The sequence below is a fragment of the Pseudorasbora parva genome, chromosome 8, assembly GCF_024679245.1.
Source record: "Pseudorasbora parva isolate DD20220531a chromosome 8, ASM2467924v1, whole genome shotgun sequence".
Classification (NCBI taxonomy): Eukaryota; Metazoa; Chordata; class Actinopteri; order Cypriniformes; family Gobionidae; genus Pseudorasbora; species Pseudorasbora parva.
In genome coordinates this window covers 48,008,259-48,027,163 of record NC_090179.1, presented here as the reverse complement: position 1 = coordinate 48,027,163, position 18,905 = coordinate 48,008,259, and the positions used below count along the sequence as shown (strand labels likewise).

The window sequence follows — 18,905 nt, the reverse complement described above, 5'->3', positions numbered from 1 at the left end:
TTGATTGGGACAATGCATGTTAATGAACACAACATGGAGTACATGCATGTAAACATGCCGGATTGTAGCCGAGGGCTAATTTCCATCCGTAGTCCCACGAGCTAAGGTCACATATAGCAAATGTGAGTGAGTGTGTGTGTGCATGAGTGAGTGAGTGTGTGTGTGTGTGCGCGAGTTTGTGAGCGTGTGTGATTGTGTGTATGTATGTGTGTGGTGTATGTGTGTCTGAGTTTCTGTGTATGTGTATCTGTGTGTGTGTGTGTGTGTGTGTGTGTGTGTGTGTGTGTGTGTGTGTGTGTGTGTGTGTGTGTGTGTGTGAGAGAGTGAGAAAGTGACTGTGTATGTGTATCTGTGTGTGTGTGTGTATATATAAGGAATATATATATAAGGAATATATATATAAGTGTGTGTATATATAAGGAAATATTTTCTTTGCGTTAGGGTTACCCATTTTTATTTGTTTTACTTGCTAATTCATTTACTAAAGTAAAATCTCACTGATTTGCAGGGGTTGTATTTAACACAATCCACCATATATATTTTTTACAGTGTAGGACATGTATGATTGAACATACATGAATATTGTACAATTTGTATATGTGGTTTTTGCAGCATATATGATCCTTATAGTTTTCTGTTGGAACATATAAGAATCACACATGTTTTTAGCGAGACTTTTCCATATGGGAAAATAATTGCCAAAGCATCTTATCTGCACCTATTGCATTAACGGTGGCAATTACAACGGGTGTGGTGCTCGTGCGTGACTGCACACACGGCGCACACACACACACACACACACACACAGATACACATACACAGTCACTTTCTCACTCACACACACACACACACACACACACACACACACACACACACACACACACACACACACACACAGATACACATACACAGTCACTTTCTCACTCTCACACACACACACACACACAGATACACATACACAGTCACTTTCTCACTCTCACACACACACACACACACAGATACACATACACAGTCACTTTCTCACTCTCTCTCTCTCACACACACACACACACACACACACACACACACAGATACACATACACAGTCACTTTCTCACTCTCTCACACACACACACACACACACACACACACACACACACACACACACACACACACACACACACACACACACAGATACACATACACAGAAACTCAGACACACATACACCACACACATACATACACACAATCACACACGCTCACAAACTCGCGCACACACACACACACTCACTCACTCATGCACACACACACTCACTCACATTTGCTATACGCGCATTTACAACTATAAATGTGCGATCTGTACAATGTAACATTTATTACACCCACACACATGCACATACACACACACAGATACACACACACACACACAGTCACATATACACACACAGGTACACGCGTTTGTTTTGTGAAATGTGGGGACATTCCATAGGCGTAATGGTTTTTATACTGTACAAACCGTATTTACTATCCCCTTACACTGCCCCTAAACCTACCCATCACACACACACACACACACACACACACACACACACACACACACACACACACACACACACACACACACACACTGCCCCTAAACCTACCCATCACAGGAAACATTCTGCATTTTTACTTTCTCATAAAAACTCCTCCTGTGTGATTTATAAGCCTTTTGTAAAGTGGGGCCATGGGTAATGTCCTCATATTTCACCCTCTCCTGTAATACCTGTGTCATACCCATGGCATTATACACATTTGAGTCCTCATATGTCACACACACACACACACACACACACACACAAACAACCCATCACAGGATACATTCAGCATTTTTACTTTCTCATAAAAACTCCTCCTGTGTGATTTATAAGCCTTTTGTAAAGTGGGGCCATGGGTAATGTCCTCATATTTCACCCTCTCCTGTAATACCTGTGTCATACCCATGGCATTATACACATTTGTGTCCTCATATGTCACAAAAACAAGCACACAAACACACGCACACACTCATTAACACACACATAGACTCTCTCTCACACACACACTCACTCACACACGCACACACTCATTAACACACACATAGACTCTCTCTCACACACACACACTCACTCACACACGCACACACTCATTAACACACACATAGACTCTCTCACACACACACACACTTACTCACACACGCACACACTCATTAACACACACATAGACTCTCTCTCACACACACACACACACACACACACACACACACATACACACACACACACACACACTCACTCACTCACACACGCACACACTCATTAACACACACATAGACTCTCTCTCACACACACACTCGCAAACACACGCACACACTCATTAACACACACTTAGACTCTCACTCGCAAACACACGCACACAATCATTAACACACACTTAGACTCTCACTCGCAAACACACGCACACAATCATTAACACACACTTAGACTCTCACTCACAAACACACGCACACACTCATTAACACACACATAGACTCTCTCACACACACCCACACACACTCACAAACACACGCACACACTCATTAACACACACATAGACTCTCTCACACACTCACCTTTGGCGTCACACACAGACGCATTTAATTATACGCTAAAGGTCAGCATTGACGCTAAAGGCGTTTGTAAAAGCAGACATGATTTTATTAATATTTAAAGGCTACTTTTATATTTGAGCAATTAACTCCACTCCTACCCTAAACCTCATATCTAAACAATATAAAACACATAACAGGCAAAGAAATGTATAGTCACAGGTACACGGGAGTGATGAGTGATGGCCAGGGCTGGACTGGTAATCTGGCATACCGGGCATTTGCCCGGTGGGCCGACGCACTTTGGGGCCGGTAGTGTATTTTAAAAGTTTTTTGTTTTTTTTTACCACTGACAACATGCAGCGACAGCAGCCCATTGGTTTGTCTTCTGAATTGACAAGCCGAAGCGAGAGAGACCTCCCCTCCATATTAGGCGCTTTTTTTCTATTTATTTATTTATTATTTGAGCGCATGGAACTGCAAAGGCGAATATCCACAGCGCATTTATAATGTCATAAATTTTTTTCAGTGGCAAAAGTTTAATTTGTCATTAAAATGTAATTAGGTGTTAATACGCTGTCAAATTATTTTTTAATAACAGCATCATTAATATTTTTCAGTTCACAATGTTTTATTTTATTTTTTAAGTTTCCTCCACCAGCTTCAACAGAAGGTTAGATAATAGACAATTTCAAATGTCTTAAAAATATGAAAAGGAGTTTGAGAAATAAAATCAATCATTTAATTTTTAAGACCTGCCCTCTCACAGAACTGACTCTTAAAAACACAAGGCATGAATTTATACACAGGTGACCAGCACCAATTAACGCAAAAAGGGGAAAACACGTACACAAATAATGGCCATTACACAAAATAAACATATATATATATATCAACATCATATACACACATAAACAAACACAGAAAAATAACACTTTGTCAAATGACTTCACTTTATAAATTATCTTCCGATGTATAAAAATAAGAGAAATAGTCTTTAGAGCCCCACCCCGGGCTGAACAAGGAATGGTTGCGACTAGAGCCTAGGCCGGAACATTATATATAGGGCCAATGTTTCCGCCCGAACCCCTTTTGACGGTGCACCAGCACACGGGACTCCACCATAACAAACGGAATGGTAAGAATAAACTCAAACTATTCGTTAAAGAGTGAGCGAAAGTTTAAATAAAGTATATTAAACCCAAAATAAAGTGTTGTGAATTATTTTTACTTACTGCAAACTAAATTGACATTAAACACCTAAACAAACTAGCCTGACTGAGGCTCTGCCAACAACTGTTACAGCGTACACATTACCAGTGGTGCCACCATAGACATCATAGGTTTATATGTCTATGCCACGCTATCATTTTGAGTTATATTAATAGTTTTAAATGACTCTGTACGATTTCCTCTATGATGCCATATTTCAGGTCAAGCTAAATATTCATGACACTGTTTTAAAATAATTTGTCAGAGTATTGACACTTAATGACATGTTAATGACAAATTCAACTTGTACCACTGTAGTTTAGGTCAAGAAATATATTCATGACAATGTTATGAAATAATTTGACACAGTATTGACACTTAATGACATGTTAATGACAAATTCAACTTGTACCACTAGTTTAGGTCAAGAAATATATTCATGACAATGTTATAACATATTTTGACAGAGTATTGACACTTAATGACATGTAAATGACAAATTAAATTTATAAAAAAATCATGACATTATAATAGCCTAATGACAGCCAACGTCAAAACCAACCACATGACAGTTTAATAATAATAATAATAATAATAATAATAATAATAATAATAATAGATTTTATTTATAACGCACTTTTCATTCCGAAGAATCTCAAAGTGCAACCAAGGGAAAAAATAACAATACATGAATAACAAGTAAAAATTACATCTCAACATCATGCCGGACGCTGATGACGCTAGCCTGGAGCAAACTTCAGCCACCATGCAGTTTAAGCCCGAGGGAGACCACCAGTGAGCAGCCGACACCCAGAAGAGAGAGCAGCCGCAGCGAGCAACATCAAATGTCCTTCAAACCAAAACCAACCACAAATTCAAACAAAAACAGAAGAGAAGCGGTGAAAAAACGGCAAACAACGTCCTCTCAGTGGCTGCCAGCAATCAGCAACAGTTCCAATAGTAGCTCTGTTAGACTAGTCACCAACATAAGAAAATAAAATAAAATCTAAATTTAATAGTAAGGTTAACATGATTTGTGGGTGGAGAAGCGGCGAACAGACAACGCCAGCATCCTCTCCCCCACGTTGCCTAGCAACTAATGTAATGTAAACCCAAAAAGCTAAGTAGTTTCTTAAATTTGATAATTAATCTGCTATGTCATTTCATGTCTGTTTATGACAGGCTATGTTGTCTTGGTAATGTCAAGTTGTCATGACAAAGACACTGACAGGTTATGATGTATTGGTTTATGTCAAGTTGTCATAACAAAGACAACTCCGAAATGTCATCATTGCATTAAAAATGACATAATTAAGCGAATGACACTTAATGACAGTTGTCATAAACATGCATAAAAACTCCTTCATATTCATGACACGTGTCATGTCATGATTATGAAGGTTTCATATCAGTCTTATGCACACCCCTTCAAGTAAAGTGTTACCGAAATTGTTTTGCGGGTGGGGGTGGGGGGGTTCTCCCCCAGAAAAAAAAAATGATTTCATAGATGTGATTTCCTGCATTTATGGTGCGTTTTAGGCCATATCCCTTTCCTATACCAAAAAAGACCTCAAACCAGTCAATACCAATAGTCTAATAAAAAGGCTATATTCATTTAACTGCCATATAAATCAACAGTTTCACAGAAAATGATAATGAACAAGTAATGATAATGATAATGCTCCGTGTACAGACAGAAAAAGTGCCGTTTACTAAACGATTGATTGGGCCAGACAAAACAACAGAAATCACTGAATTATTTACCGTGGATAGAGTAGGGGTAACGCATGGCACTAAGTTTGGACGCATATCGCGCGAGCATAGGTTTGAATCCGCCTTTTGCCACACTCGCTCTACTCCCTTTTCCCATCACATATCAGATCGGAAAGGTATTTATTTTCAATAAAGAAAATAGAAAATATTAGAAAAGGGTAAATAAAGCGTTTAACATGTGTTTCTTAATAAGTTTCTCAGTTAAGGGGTAGTCAATGTAAGCAGACATGTGCTGAATTAGAGACGATAAAAGTGAGTGGGTCCAATATCATTGGTCTTAAAAAGTGGGTGGGTCTTGTCCCACACACACACAATGGTTCCGACTCCCATGGATTTGACAAATGTGCAAGTGGGAGGGGCTTATGCCACGAGTAGGAGGGATTTCAGAAACGTGTGTGGAAATCCTTTTCAGTCTATGAGAAATCCCCAAGAACATATACACACACAGTCACATACATACTCGCTCGCTCGCTCACTCGCTCACACGCTCGCTCACTCACTCACTCACTCACTCACAAACCCTCACAAAGACACTAGTCACTCATGAACACACACACACACACACACACACTCACAAACACTCACAAACTCACACAGTCACATAAACACACAGACAGACATGCGCGCGCACACACACACACAGTCACACACAGTCACATACATACACACACACACACTCACAAAGACACTCACTCATGAACACACACACAGTCACAAACACTCACACACTCACACATACAGTCACATACACACACACACACATACAACATACACATAACACAGTCACAAACACTCACAAACTCACACACACAGTCACATACACACACACAACACACACATACAACATACACATAACAGTGTCATATACACTGACATACATACACACATACAAACACACACTCACAAACTCATGAACACGTATAAACTCACTCAAACACACTCTCACAAACTCAGACACACACACACACATTCACATACACACCCAGTCACACTCATTCACACACACACACACACACACACACACACACACACACACACACACACACACACACTCACACACAGACACGTACACACTCACTCACAAACTCACATACACACGCACACACACAGACATGCACACACATCCAGTGTCACACACACACTCACATACACACACAGCATCTCTCTCTCTCTCTCTCTCTCTCTCTCTCTCTCACACTCACACACTCACACACACACACACACACACACACACAAATACACTCACACATACGCAAATACTCTCACACACACACTTTCTCACTCTCACTCTCACACACACACACACTTTCTCACACACATTGGGTTTCCATGTTTTATGGGTCTTCCCACAGAAATAATGTTGTTATACTGTACAAACTGTATATTCTCTCCTCTAATCCTAACTGATGTATTTTAACAATGTGAACTAATGAGTATTTATATATATTTCATATTGACAGCATTGTGTTATTTTTTTATTTAGTGTAAGTGCTCATGTTTAGCTTTGGAGATAGACTTAATGTGTGTCATTGTTCTCTACAGGTTGTGGAGCTGTGGTGTCACAGATGAAGGTTGTGCTGCTCTGGCTTCAGCTCTGAGATCAAACCCCTCACACCTGAGAGAACTGAGTCTGTCTGAGAATAATCTAGGAGATTCAGGAGTGAAGCTGCTCTCTGCTGTGCTGGAGAATCCTCTCTGTAAACTGGAGAGACTGTGGTAAGATCATACGTGTCTCTGATATGAAACTGAGTCTCTGTGTGTGATGAGCAGGGCGGGCGAGAGCCGTGAGAGAACGGTGTGAGGCCGGTGGCGTGATTGCAAATGAGCATCACCTGTGCATCACACTGTGGACTTTATCATTTAATGTATTCATAAAGTAACAAAATTGAAAAGAGGAATCAAACTATTGTTACATTTAGAGCTGTCACTAACGGTTATTTTAGTAATCGAGTATTCGGTCGATTATTTTGACGATTAATTGAGTAATCTGATTTTTTGTGGTAATAAAAATAGACCTAAGCAAACAATGGCCTTTAAAATTTAAAATACAAAAATAATAACAATGGGTCAATAATATTTGGTTCTAAAAGTATCAAAGTAATCATAGTTTTACACAACAACACTGTTGAAATAAATAATATAATATAAATTGAGACGCACTCTTTACAACCGCTTACAAATCATTAAACGCTGTTGTTGGTTATTTAACCCTTTAAAACCGAATGTGTCGTCAACGATGTCTTCAAGGATAGCAACAAATGCCTCCTCAACATCTGAATATGCAGTCTCTGGGTCTGAAGAGTCCCTCTCAGCCGCCTTCCAAGTGTCAAAGATAAACTCAATAGCCTCCTATCTTGTATACACTGTCTTCGCCATGTTTTTGTCCGTTTTTTATTGTGTTTTGTAATCTCAAAATCCTCTAAAACTGCGCGCTCCGTATCACCATTCAAATCGCCCCTTCCCGCTCCCCCATGAAAGCCGCGGTGATTTGCTGATGGAAAACATGACATTACCGTAATAAGCCGTATATTGGCGGAAAGCGCATGTGGTCTACTTTCAGGAGCAATTTAAACTATTATGATAGTGCAAAGGGTTGAAGAGTTATGGTAACTTCAATACAGCTTGGTTGGCTGTGTCGTCGACACGTTTGGTTTTAAAGGGTTAAAATATCTAATAATAATAATAATAATAATAATAACTTTATTTTATATAGCGCTTTTAAAAGTAAATTCTCAGAGCACTTCACATTAGTAAAATTAAGACAGATAAAACAGGGATGGTAAACACAATATAATAATAATAATAATAATAATAATAATAATAATAATAATAATAATAATAATAATAGTAATAAAAAAAATTAAAAAAAAAATAAAATAATAATAATAATAATAATAAAAAATAAACAAAAAATCCAAGACATATAGCAAATTCATAAAATACATCTTTTAACCAACCACAGGAAATCCCCTTTCACCCAAATGCTTCCTTAAAATAATATGTTTTGAGTAAAGATTTAAACATATTCAAGGATGGTGCATTTCTAATGTTTCTAATAATTTAGAATATTTCCGTAATTTAGGGGCAACTGAAGAGAACGCCCTATCACCCTTTTTTTTTTTTGGTGCGTGACCGGAACAACTAAAAGACCAGCGTCGGCCGAGCGTAGATTACGTGTCGGAATGTAAGGTGTTAAAAGCTCAGAAAGATATTGAGGAACAAGTCCATTTAATGCCTTGTATGTCAGCATAAGGATCTTAAAATCAACACGAAACTTCACCGGTAGCCAGTGCAAGGTCTCTAAAATAGGTTTTATATGATCTCTATGTCTTGTCCTAGTCAGAATACGTGCAGCAGAATTTTGTACCCATTGAAGCTTGTGCAAAATAGATTTTGATGCACCTGCTAACAAGGCATTACAGTAATCAATTCTGGAGAAAACCAGAGTATTTATTAATTTTTCAGCCACAGGAAAAGAAAGCATGGACCGTAATCTGGATATATTTCTGAGATGGAAGAAAGAAACTTTAACAGTATTACGTACATGAAGTTCAAATGTTAGATTAGAATCGAAAATTACTCCCAGATTTTTTAATTTAGATTGGAACTGTATAACAGAGCCATCCACCAGCAAAGGCTCCCGGTTTCACTCTGCGTAACTGGTAGGGCGAACCAATAAGCAACACTTCTGTCTTATCACTATTTAGACATAGAAAATTTGCAGGCATCCAATTCTTTATATCTGTGATACAGTCAGAAAGATGTGCAGCAGCCAAAGTAACATCAGAATTTGAGTGAATGTATATCTGGGTGTCATCAGCATAAAAATGGAAATCAAGACCAAGAGACCTCAAAAGTTGGCCAAGAGGAAAAATATAAAGGCTAAAAAGTAAAGGACCTAAAATTGAACCCTGAGGTACACAATTTTTTACAAAGCCAACCTGAGATCTGCAGCCACCCAGCACAACGAATTGTTTGCGATCTGAAAAATAAGACTTAAACCAGCTCAGAGCGGAGTCAGATACACCAAAGACAGACTTTAGACGAGAAAGTAAGGTACGATGATCAATGGTGTCAAAAGCGGCACTGAGATCAAGCAAAATCAATATTGATAAGCGTCCAGAATCGGAAGCCATCAATAAGTAATTTGTGACTTTAACTAATGCTGTCTCAGTGCTATGCATTTTACGGAAACCAGATTGAAGAGGTTCAAAAAGGTTATTTTCAGACAGATGAGAGAGTAATTGAGATGCAACAATACGTTCTAAGATTTTAGCCATAAAAGGCAGATTAGAGATGGGACGGAAATTTGTTAAGTTCTCAAAGTCATGGCTATTTGTTTTTGGAACAGGGGTAACAGCGGCAACTTTAAGTGCCGATGGCACAACACCGGAAGACAATGAATCATTTATAATACTTAAAACAGCAGGACACAAAGAAGAAAAGCATGACTGAAATAACTTAGATGGTATAGGATCAACAATTGAGGTGGTAGCCTTCATTTTTAGAACCACATTACATAAGGATTGAGAATCTACCATGGCGAATTCTGAAAGATTATCACCAAAGAATTCTATGTTATTTAGTTATTTAACAATTGTATTTGTAGCAATAATCTGATCTCTTATCCCCTCAGTCTTATTGGCAAAAAACACAAGGAACCTGTTACATAATTGAACAGAAGCAGAAACAGTGGAAATATTATTTCTGTTTAAAAGATTATTGATTGAATTAAACAATTTTTTAGGGTTATCTTGATTACTTAAAATTATTTGGGAAAAGTAAGTAGACCTTGTCGATACCATTTCAGTCCTATATTCACCCAAGCTTTCTTTCCAAGCCTGATGATACACTGTTAAACCAGTAGAGCGCCATCTGCGCTCCATTTTGCGACCCTGAGTTTTCATTGCGCGCAGATCATTATTATACCATGGGGCAGATCGTTTAAAAGAGACAGCACGTGACTTCAGGGGAGCAAAAGTATCCAGGCCGGATGAAAGAATTGTATGCAGCTTATTTACTTTGTCATCCAATGCATCAGATGGTATAATACAGCTAGTACCAGAATTAATAAAGTCTGAGAAGTCAGTGGGCACGATGGATCTCCACTTGCGGTAATGAATAATACGAGAAGTAGGAGAAGGTATAACAGGAAGCTCCAATTTGAATAGTATGGCTAAGTGATCAGATAGCCCAAGATCAGATACTGACAACTGAGACACAAATATACAATTTTGAATCACGAGATCTAATATGTGGCCTTTGTTGTGCGTCGGACAGTCCACCAATTGGTGTAGCTCAAAGCACTCTAATAAAGATGTAAAGTCTCTCATTGCTGAAGTGTCTGTTTTGTCCATGTGAATATTCAAATCACCAAGTATTAGAATTCTCTGAAATTTTAAAACCAACACAGATAGTAACACAGCGGGCAATTGATGTCAAATTGACATTAAACATTGACGTCAAAAAACAGGTCAAAAATGCAAATCAAATTGATGTCAAAAACTAAACGTCAATTTGACATCCACACATTGATGTTTTCTTAACCACCAAAATAATGACACAAAATTAATAATAATACTTTTATTAATCAGTACATACATACATTTCATACAATACTGGATTTTGTAAATTCTAATAAAAAAATTGCTTTATTGACATAAATCATACAATATTGCCAGAGCTACACTCTCAGAAAAAAAAGTGCTGTCATTGGCAGTACCCGAAGGTACAAAAGTGAAAAGGTACATTGTACCTTACTCACCCCTATATTAGTAACATAAAAAGGTACTTTAAGAGCATGTATTAGTAACGTGGTGGCTGTGGTCGGCCAAACCAAAAAAATTTTTTTTTGAATGTGAATGCTGTTTTACGTGGATATTATGACATGAGTGAAGCGCAACGCTTTATTTACTAAATAGATAGGTTCGCAATTAAATGTTACCTACCTCGCAGCCAAGGAAACAACATTCATGTCAAACAGGAGAGGTAAACATTGTGAAGTGAGACAAATTTAAGCTTTGAGTTTTCCAATCTAGTCACCCGATTTCCCGAATAGGCTTACTCTATTTTATTCTACTGGACATGGAATCTCATATTTATTTTCCCAAATCTTAAAGAGATGTAAATTAAGTATCTCTTTGGTATAGTCTAAGTATAAATCTAAAGTATAATCTTCAGCATTATGTTTCCTTCCGCTATTTCATATTAAACTGTTATTCCCTTAACTAAGACGAGTTGATCCATCCCTCTCTCGTCTCAGTGCGTGCACTTAATCTCTCTGACGTGCAGTGACGATCTGATAGCATTTAGCTTAGCCCACTAAGCCCAGTTCATTCACTATGGTACTAAACAGAGATCAAGTTAGAAGTTTCCCCTATTTAAATACAGTTTCACCAATAGTTGAACGATCAAGTATGAGGACAAAAAATAAAATGTGGCACTTTTCCTTTTCTTTGTGTCACCATACTTGGTCGTTCAACTATTCGTGTTGAACGAAAGAGGTATATATCAACTTGTTTTAGTTAAGGGAATAACATAGTTTAATATGAAAAAGTGAAGTATCCCTTTAATTAAACAGTGTAACAAATTATAACATTAAAAAAAATGGTTCATATCATACAAACCGTATTTTCTATCCCCTTACACTGCCCCTGCCCCTAATCCTACCCATCACACACACTGCCCCTAAACCTACCCATCACAGGAAACATTCTGCATTTTACTTTCTTAAAAACTCATTCTGTATGATTTATAAGCCTTTTGAAAAGTGAGGACATGGGTAATGTCCTCATATTTCACAAAAACAAGCATACACACACACACACACACACACACACAATATATATATATATATATATATTTATCACTGTGGTGTACAATAGGGAAATACGCTGAGGTCAGACACAATACACACATTAAATACAATTTCTGAACAATTTCCTAATATGAATCTGAACACAGATCAATTGCTGTCTGACCATTTTGGCGTCCCATTCCCTCATATCTGTTAGGAGCAGCTCGAAGATGGTTCTTCATTAGATGTTTTATATCAGCCTCTGAAGATGCTGGGCCTGACTGCTGTACAGAACCTGAATGAAGATGGAGCATATTTTGTATTACTTGTTTCACATCATTTAAAGTAGAGCATAAATAAGACTTTCATCAACCATCATTTGTAGTAACATAGCAATTCACAAAGTAATTTAAACTCTTTAAAGCTAGTGTTATACTTTCTGTGTGCGCAAGGTTATACATGACGTAATGCAAAGCAAAAAACAAAGGCGTAGTTTGATGATGCCAAGTTTAAGAGCAGAATCTTGGGCCATATAGTCTTCATCTCACAGCCGGGGGAAAAGAATCGGGATAGGACTCGTTCATAAATGTGATCATTAACATTAATGTAGTAGGAAGCAGAGCAGGTCCAAGTGTTGTGGAGCTTAGCAAGGTTGCTGGAGCGATTGTTAATGAGATGAACAACACACGCCGGGACTTTTATCATGATGGGATGGAACACTGTTCTGTGCACCATTTCCGCTTTTCCGGTCATGAGTATGCTCCTCTGTTTATCATGTTAGATACATTTGAGTGTGTTTTAAAATTATGTTATTAAGTTACTCTATGCATACACTTGTTCACACTGCTAAGAGTAAAGCGCTTCTGCTGAGGCACAGATATGACGCAATTGACAGGCGACTACCTCAAACGCTATGCTGAAACACCACGGGTCCTTGGTTAAAATAGCAATTTTCTCACAATTTACAAATAGTTGGAAACATTTGGGATATTGTAAGAACTCAACTGAACAAAATATATAACACATAAATAAATACTACATAGTGCAACTTTAATATTGTTCATACAGTGTCACTTACGTTTGGATGTCAAAGCCTTCTAAAACAAATTAAATAAAACCAATAATTTGAGAAAATAAAAATAAGATAGATGTATGGTGATATTATAGGTGGAAAATATTGGTAAAACATTATTTTTTACTTGATCAGAGATTATAACTTTATCAGCTCACCTGTGTTTCCTACTTCTCTGTCAGCCTCCAGAAATGTTGGAATCTTGGGAGAATTGTTGTAATGTTATAGTGGTTACTTTGTCCCTCCTGAAATCACAGAACATTTGTATCTATATTTTAACCAGTTTCACATTCGCATTTTTCGCATTCATCGATTAACAGCGCACACATTTAACTAACATTAAATGAATAAGCCCTAATGACCAATTCAATTTCCAGCAAAACCTTTACAAAACTGTCAAGTTCAACACCTCGGCTCTAATCTACCCATAAATATGTTATTAAAAGCACAAATTTTATTAATAAGAGCTTAAGTTACGTTAACTGTTAACGTTACCTGCTCTGAAAACAGTTGAGATGCTAACGAACTTTCTCGAAGACAATTAATAACATTACATTTCTATAAAGTAAATATTCAACAGAAGAGTGTCAATTACACGTAAGAAAAGTGTTAGGAAAAGCTGTGTGTATTATTTGTGTAACTTTAGAGAAAATAAACTCATCTGAAAGCAGTGGGGGAAAAACAACAGAGGGAGTTTTGTAGTTTGTCGGTTGCTGCTGCATCGTATCCATGGCAACTCTGCGACTTCAGTGTTTGAAATCTTCTCGACTGTTCAATGCGCACGCACATTAAAACCAAAACACTTCAAGTCACGCAGCATTTACAGACATAAACATCTATAATTAATACATTACATTTTACTGCAAAATGCCACCCCACGTGATAATGGCACTTTTATTATTTAGGATGTTTTTATTTTTGTTTTTGCAAACGCAGCTATTTAAAAAAATGGATTAATGTCAAATATTTTACAAATCCAAAACGGCTCGGAAGGAAACTGTGCCAAATGGATGCGTTTTAAGGCCTTAGTCATGAAAAATGTTATAAACTTAAATGAAATAATTACTAAATATTGAGGTCAATTTGATGTCAATATGACACCAATTTGATATCTAAAACATGGCGTTAATTTGATGTAAATTAAACGTCAAAAATATTGTCCTACATATACATAAAACCAATTTAAGTGTGGGATTAACTTCCGATTTTCACCCAGTTAACACTGGAAAAAATTAATTTCCAAACTGAATTTAAAATGGTGCATACAGAATATTGGTCAAGTCTTGACTAATATTTGACGTCAAATTGACGTCAAGGTGCCCGCTGGGAATTCAGCAAAGTCAGATGTAAATTCTTTGTTACCCTTGGGAGGCCTGTACACGGTCACAATGACTGTAGATAATGCAGCAGAAACACTTAAGGCAAGGCATTCAAATGAGGTGAACGAAGGGATATCCACAGAACATAGTCCAAGAGGCTGTTTAAACAGCACAATGATACCACCTCCTCTACCCGTTGAGCGCGGGAGATCACATAATCCATATCCCTCCGGAGTCAGTTCATTAAAAAGAAGACCATCAGACTCTTTATGCCAGGTTTCTGTTAAGCAAATGAGATCCCAGTCTTGATCTTTGATAAGGTCAGATACAGTCAAGGATTTGTTATTAATCGAGCGCACATTTATCAGTGCAGATTTCAACAATCGCACCAGAGCAGCCAAGCCAGATGTAGCCTCCTCACGTATGTCTGTCAGCTGATTAAAATCAGCCCCCGTTGGTCTCCATGGCGACTTCAGCAGTTTACGCTGTGCAATCGGATAAAAAACATTGTTTTGAGATGAATCTAGGTACCCACACCGAGATGATCGATGTAGGTAACGTTTTAGGCAAAGAATTCCATAGGTATTACAAAGCGAGTGTGGTTCAGTCACCCAAAGCATAATTCCCATTAAGGTCCAGCAGCTGACGAGAAGTGTACCTTAAGACCATGGTAGAGGTGTCCATGCAAATACCAACATCACAATTGTGTAAGTCCTGGGTCACACAGTTGTTGATGACTAATGATCCGCAAACACCCAGAGATAGCAGCAGAAATCCAATAACTCTAACGCGATTCCACATCACGATGGTAAACTTTATGGAAAACAAAAAACAAAAATACCCATTTAAACCAAGTGAATTTGTCGGGAGACAAACGGTTGTTCCGTTCAACCGGAACAATGGATGAACTCACAAACTCACAAACACACACACACATAACCCCAGGGTGCCCATTGTAGCCCACCCACATAGTGTGAAGATGAGTAATAGGCTGTCACTGATATCCCACCCCCAAGTGAAAGGCACCTTCTTAGGTTTTGGCTCCACAGGTGAAGCTCGGAGGCTACCTAACTGGAGACTGATTCTTGCTAATTTAGGTCCCTCAAACATGATTTGATTCCTGAGTGGCTCATCTACTTCCAAAGTGTGTCCCTCAAAAGCATCCACTATTTCAAACTCCACATCATATACATCTGCATCAAGATGGTACAGAACTACATGTTTGATATGGAGAATTGCTCCTACTGGGATTTGAATTACCATAGTTTGATTAGGGAGGGGTATCGGAATAGCTGCATCATGGTGGTATGTCATTATGGCTTCACTAACAGGTGTATTAACTAGCCACTTATTTCCTGCTATATCAATTTGGGTGGCAGTCACTTCCTCCCTGTGTGTAGCAACAGCAATGCATTTGTCTTCCGTGGTTAAACTTTTAATGCCGCATAGGCCTACAATGGGGTCTCTTATGAAAGGTTTACTGGGGCACAGCCAGTGGATATCTTTGACAACTATACACATATGTAGATTAGGTGTCAGATACATGTCAGGATCTTCATCTTGATAAGCTATGAGTGAGGGTGTCTCAATTTTTATGTGTATATCTTGAGACCAGAACCCTACATTTAACACTGATTTCAACTTGTATATGTTTTTAGTGTCAATTATCGGGAGGTTTAACAGGAAACCAATTTCTTTAGCCTCTGGGTTAACATAGATTGGTATAGCACTCCCCAGGCTGAAAGCTAAATGTATTTGCAGTGTTTGCATGGTTCCCTCCAATACCAGACCCAAGATATTCCTCACCAGCTCCACCGGTACAAAGTATGACGGGATCCGATTTAACGCTAAACTGTCAACAGCAGAACTGATTTCTCTCAGCAAGTCTTGCATTAGTATTTGAACCATTTGCATATGGGCATAGTCATCTTGTATGACATCTGCTATCCTGCTTATACTGCGAATTTTATAATTCAAAAGGGCTGTATGTTGATTCACGGCAAGGATTGTGCCCTCCACTGTTCTGTCTAACTGCTGTAGCTGCCTCTGCTGAACATAGATTTTCTCTTGTATCTCAGGCATTTCTCTTTTCAACCCTTCCACATGTTTTTCCAATGTGGATAGGCTAATGATGTTAACTGTTGAAGTACCAACTGATAAGAGTGAGCCTAGGGCTGATGCTGCTGTCAGCAATGTACCAAGGAAGTGTTTTGTGCGTCTATCTCCCCTTAATTCTTCCTGTGTTATGGTGACTTTTTGTAGCTGTTTAAGCATGTGGATTGTGTCTAACTGAGCGTGTCCAATGATGTCCTTGCTCCATTGGGCGACATGCCAGGGGATTGTCCTCCCTGAGGTCACATGCTTTTTGTACACGTCAGCAGGGTCGAGCCGTACAAAAATTCTCTGAGTGTGGACATAACAGTCAGTCACTAAAATTCCAGGGGCATCCTGAAGTATAATGCCTGTAGGAGGACCTGATTCCACTATTTCCATGGGCTGGACTGCATTGAGTACGCAGATCACTATGATTAGGCTCAGCAGGCTCATTCTGAAATTGCACATATATGGGGTGTCACTTTTCACTACTTTGTAAGCAGAGTATAACTAACAAATACCACTATGACTAGCCACAAAACTAGTCACGAATGCACTGTCAACAATGCACTGATACAGTATAGACTTCTCTACACTGCCTGCGATCTTACACCTTTAACCTAAGTTACTCCTGAACAGAGTTCACCCCTTGTATTCCCATTTGGGGTTTGTAGGACTTAATCTGGTTAAAGTGGACCCACTTGTACTCAGGGGACCTTTTCCCTTTTGAGATCTTAATGTGGTATGCTACTGGTGATAGTTTTCCAACAATTTCATGAGGACCAGACCAGTTTGGGAGAAACTTTTTGGGAACACCCACAGGCTTTGTGAAGTTGAAATACATCACCTTGTCTCCCACTTGGTAATCTGTAGAGCGGGACTTTTGATCATAGTATGTCTTTCTGCCCTCAGCACTTTTTTCCAGTTGCTCTTGTGCCCATGCAAATGTCTTTCCGAGGTGTGCCCTCAGGTCTGCCACATACTGGTGGGCAGTATATGCACTGGCCACACTGACATCTTCAGGTTGGTAAAGAAGATGCAGAGGGAGTGTCATTTGCCTCCCTGTCATCATTTCAAAAGGCGTGACACCTGTTGAGTTATGGGGTGTGGACCTAATGGCCATTAAGACTAGGGGAAGTTTTACCTCCCAGTCTTTTCCATTAGCTAAAATGTACTTCTTCAACATCCCTACAATAGTGCGGTTTGATCTCTCCACCTGTCCTGATGACTGAGGGAGATAAGAAATGTGAAGTTTTGCCTGGACTCCCAGCATTCTCCACAGTTCACTCATTACAGTGGCTGTAAAATGAGTACCGCGATCTGAATTTACAGAGAGGGGTAGCCCCCACCGACTAAACACATGATTAATCAGCAAGATAGCCGTGGTCTCTGCTGTGTCATTTCGGGCTGGGAGACATTCCACCCACTTGGTGAATGCACATGTCACATTAAGAAGGTATTTGTTACCTCTGGAGGATTTAACTACCGGACCAATCCAATACATCTGAATGTTAGACCAGGGAAATGTTATTCCTGCCTTTTGAAGAGGGGCTCTGTGAGGGGGGTTAGATGGCTGAAACTGACAACAAACTAGACAACCCTGGATATAGGCGGCAATGTCCTGTTTCATATGTGGCCAGTAGGCTAACTGACGAAGGGTCTCATATGTTGCTTTCACCCCTCTGTGGCCTCCACAAGGCTCATCATGGGCATGCAGGAGCATAACCCCCCTGTGGGCTGTAGGGACCACCCATCGAGGTGGTGTGTTCTTGTCAGGTGAGTATATTAGCAAACCCTTCTCTAACCTTAAATTGTGTCTGATAAGGTACAGAGTTTTTAGGTCACTTGACTCTGCAAGATCTTGCTCAGTTATCGGATGCTCTACTGGGTTAGAAATGAATAGGTAAATAATGTTGATCAAAGGGTCCTGTTTTTGCATGGCCATAAGATCAGTATCTGCTAGCTGTCTGCCCATCACCACAGTCTGAGGTGTGTTGTCAAGGGTTATCACAGATTTCTTCCCTTGCCTACGTGTGACCGCATTAACACTCACAAGAGT

The 18,905-nt window shown here is 38.9% G+C and overlaps 1 protein-coding gene across 1 annotated transcript in view; it reads left to right on the top strand.

Annotated features, from left to right (window-relative positions):
- The window catches only part of LOC137084577 (NACHT, LRR and PYD domains-containing protein 12-like), a 391,414-nt gene that overhangs the window by 341,276 nt on the left and 31,233 nt on the right, over window positions 1–18,905 (top strand). The window contains exon 10 of the mRNA XM_067450866.1: window positions 7,108–7,281. Within this exon, the coding sequence (XP_067306967.1) occupies window positions 7,108–7,281 (174 nt within the window). The remainder of the gene's footprint in view (window positions 1–7,107; window positions 7,282–18,905) is intronic.